General features: G+C 45.9%; 1 protein-coding gene across 1 annotated transcript; it reads right to left on the reverse strand.

The window, feature by feature from the left end:
* Window positions 1-71: 71 nt before the first annotated feature.
* LOC104131970 (60S ribosomal protein L35-like) lies at window positions 72-467 on the reverse strand. Its single transcript, XM_009645195.1, has one exon. It carries the CDS (start codon window positions 465-467, stop codon window positions 72-74), a length of 396 nt encoding a protein of 131 aa, XP_009643490.1.
* Window positions 468-1,514: the final 1,047 nt, after the last annotated feature.

Below are 1,514 nucleotides of genomic sequence, written 5' to 3' on the forward strand. Positions count from 1 at the left end.
AAAATCCCTTTCTCCCCTAAAGCGAACTTTACGTTTAATGAGGAAATACTTAACCAATATAATTAAGAACATTAGTACACAGCAGTTTTATACCCCAGCAGTGAAACTCTGGGTTTGTTCCTTTTGTTGATGGCTTTTGGTCTCAGACTATCTTTGTGCTCACTTTGCATGTGTTGCCAACCATGTGTCATCTTGGGCCACTGCTCAAGAGGCTTGTTCTTTCTGCCTTTGTAAAATGTCCTCAAGTCCTCCTTTGGGTGCTGACTGATAACAGCCACAGCCCTGGCAATGGATTCGGAGACCACATCTATCTTGAAGAGTTTGAAATCTGTCTCCCCCAGGACCCTCACCATGTGGTGTCGAGCCTGTTCCGGCTTCTGGTCATCCAGTTGCATCAGCAGCTCCTCTTCGTCCTTCCCTTGTAGATGACAGGCCTTGATCTTTGCCATGATGGTGGCAGCAAGCATGGCTCCAAGCACAAAAGACAGATGCGAAGCGAGAAGAGGACCCATTGCAAATCTGGGCTCATCCTCTCAAGCCCTGGCTGTTAGCCTGTGAGACTGCTCGCTGCCCTGACAGGGGAAGAGATGCAGGGCAGCCAGTGACCACATCAACGTAGGGATTTAAGGCTGCTGCATATCTGAAGAGAAGGCAAGCAAAGACTCCTGACTTCATTAAATGCATTTTCCCCAACCATATTCTCCATAGTAGCTAAAATATTTTGATAGGATTGTCTACACATGCACACACAGCACCAGTCTGTCACTGACATCTAGTCTAGCAGAATTTTCCAAGTGACAGTTTTATCTGATAGGCAATTAAGCACTTCAGCAGTCGCATCTATAGTAAAATTAGCTGCCTTTTTTTTTTTTTTTTGCTTAACTTTTGCAGAAGATGTGCAATCTGTCACACATAACCCAAAGTTACACTGAAACAGACACTAATAGACAGCTAACAGCTCTGCACACCTAATTAAATATTGAAAAATCAAAGATAACGTGATGATAGCAAAGGCAAAGGTTTTCTGCATTGTTCTGCTTGCAGTACATGCACTAGACCTTCCGTATGATGAGATATTTAGGTTTAGTGTTGTAAATAGCCATATTTTCTCCACCACACTGCTGCACACCTAAAAGAGAACACGCTTCCCTGCCTTCCCTGCAGGTCTCCCCATGGATGGTAAGGGATGAGAGAGGCCAAGTGGAGGAAGCAGTGATATGCAAGGAGCTCTAGGTCGGCAGCCGGGGCTGGGTGAATGCACGTCATCCCTTTTCCTGTTCTGGGGAGCTTCCCAGAACAGAAAGATGCTCTGTGATTCCAGAATGGACTTCTCAGCTAAAAGAGCATCTAAAGTTGGCTGTGCTGAAAGGATTGACACATACCACCGGCTGCCAAAACTCCCACAGAGGAGACTCTCCACCGTAGAGACAGTTTGCTGTCCAAACATTTTTCAGCTAAGAAAAAAATAGGGAGGGGGAGAGGGGTGGGATGTTCCTTCTTCTTTTGCGGGGGGG

Source organism: Egretta garzetta, unplaced genomic scaffold, assembly GCF_000687185.1.
Source record: "Egretta garzetta isolate BGI_Z169 unplaced genomic scaffold, ASM68718v1 scaffold18, whole genome shotgun sequence".
Taxonomy (NCBI): domain Eukaryota; kingdom Metazoa; phylum Chordata; class Aves; order Pelecaniformes; family Ardeidae; genus Egretta; species Egretta garzetta.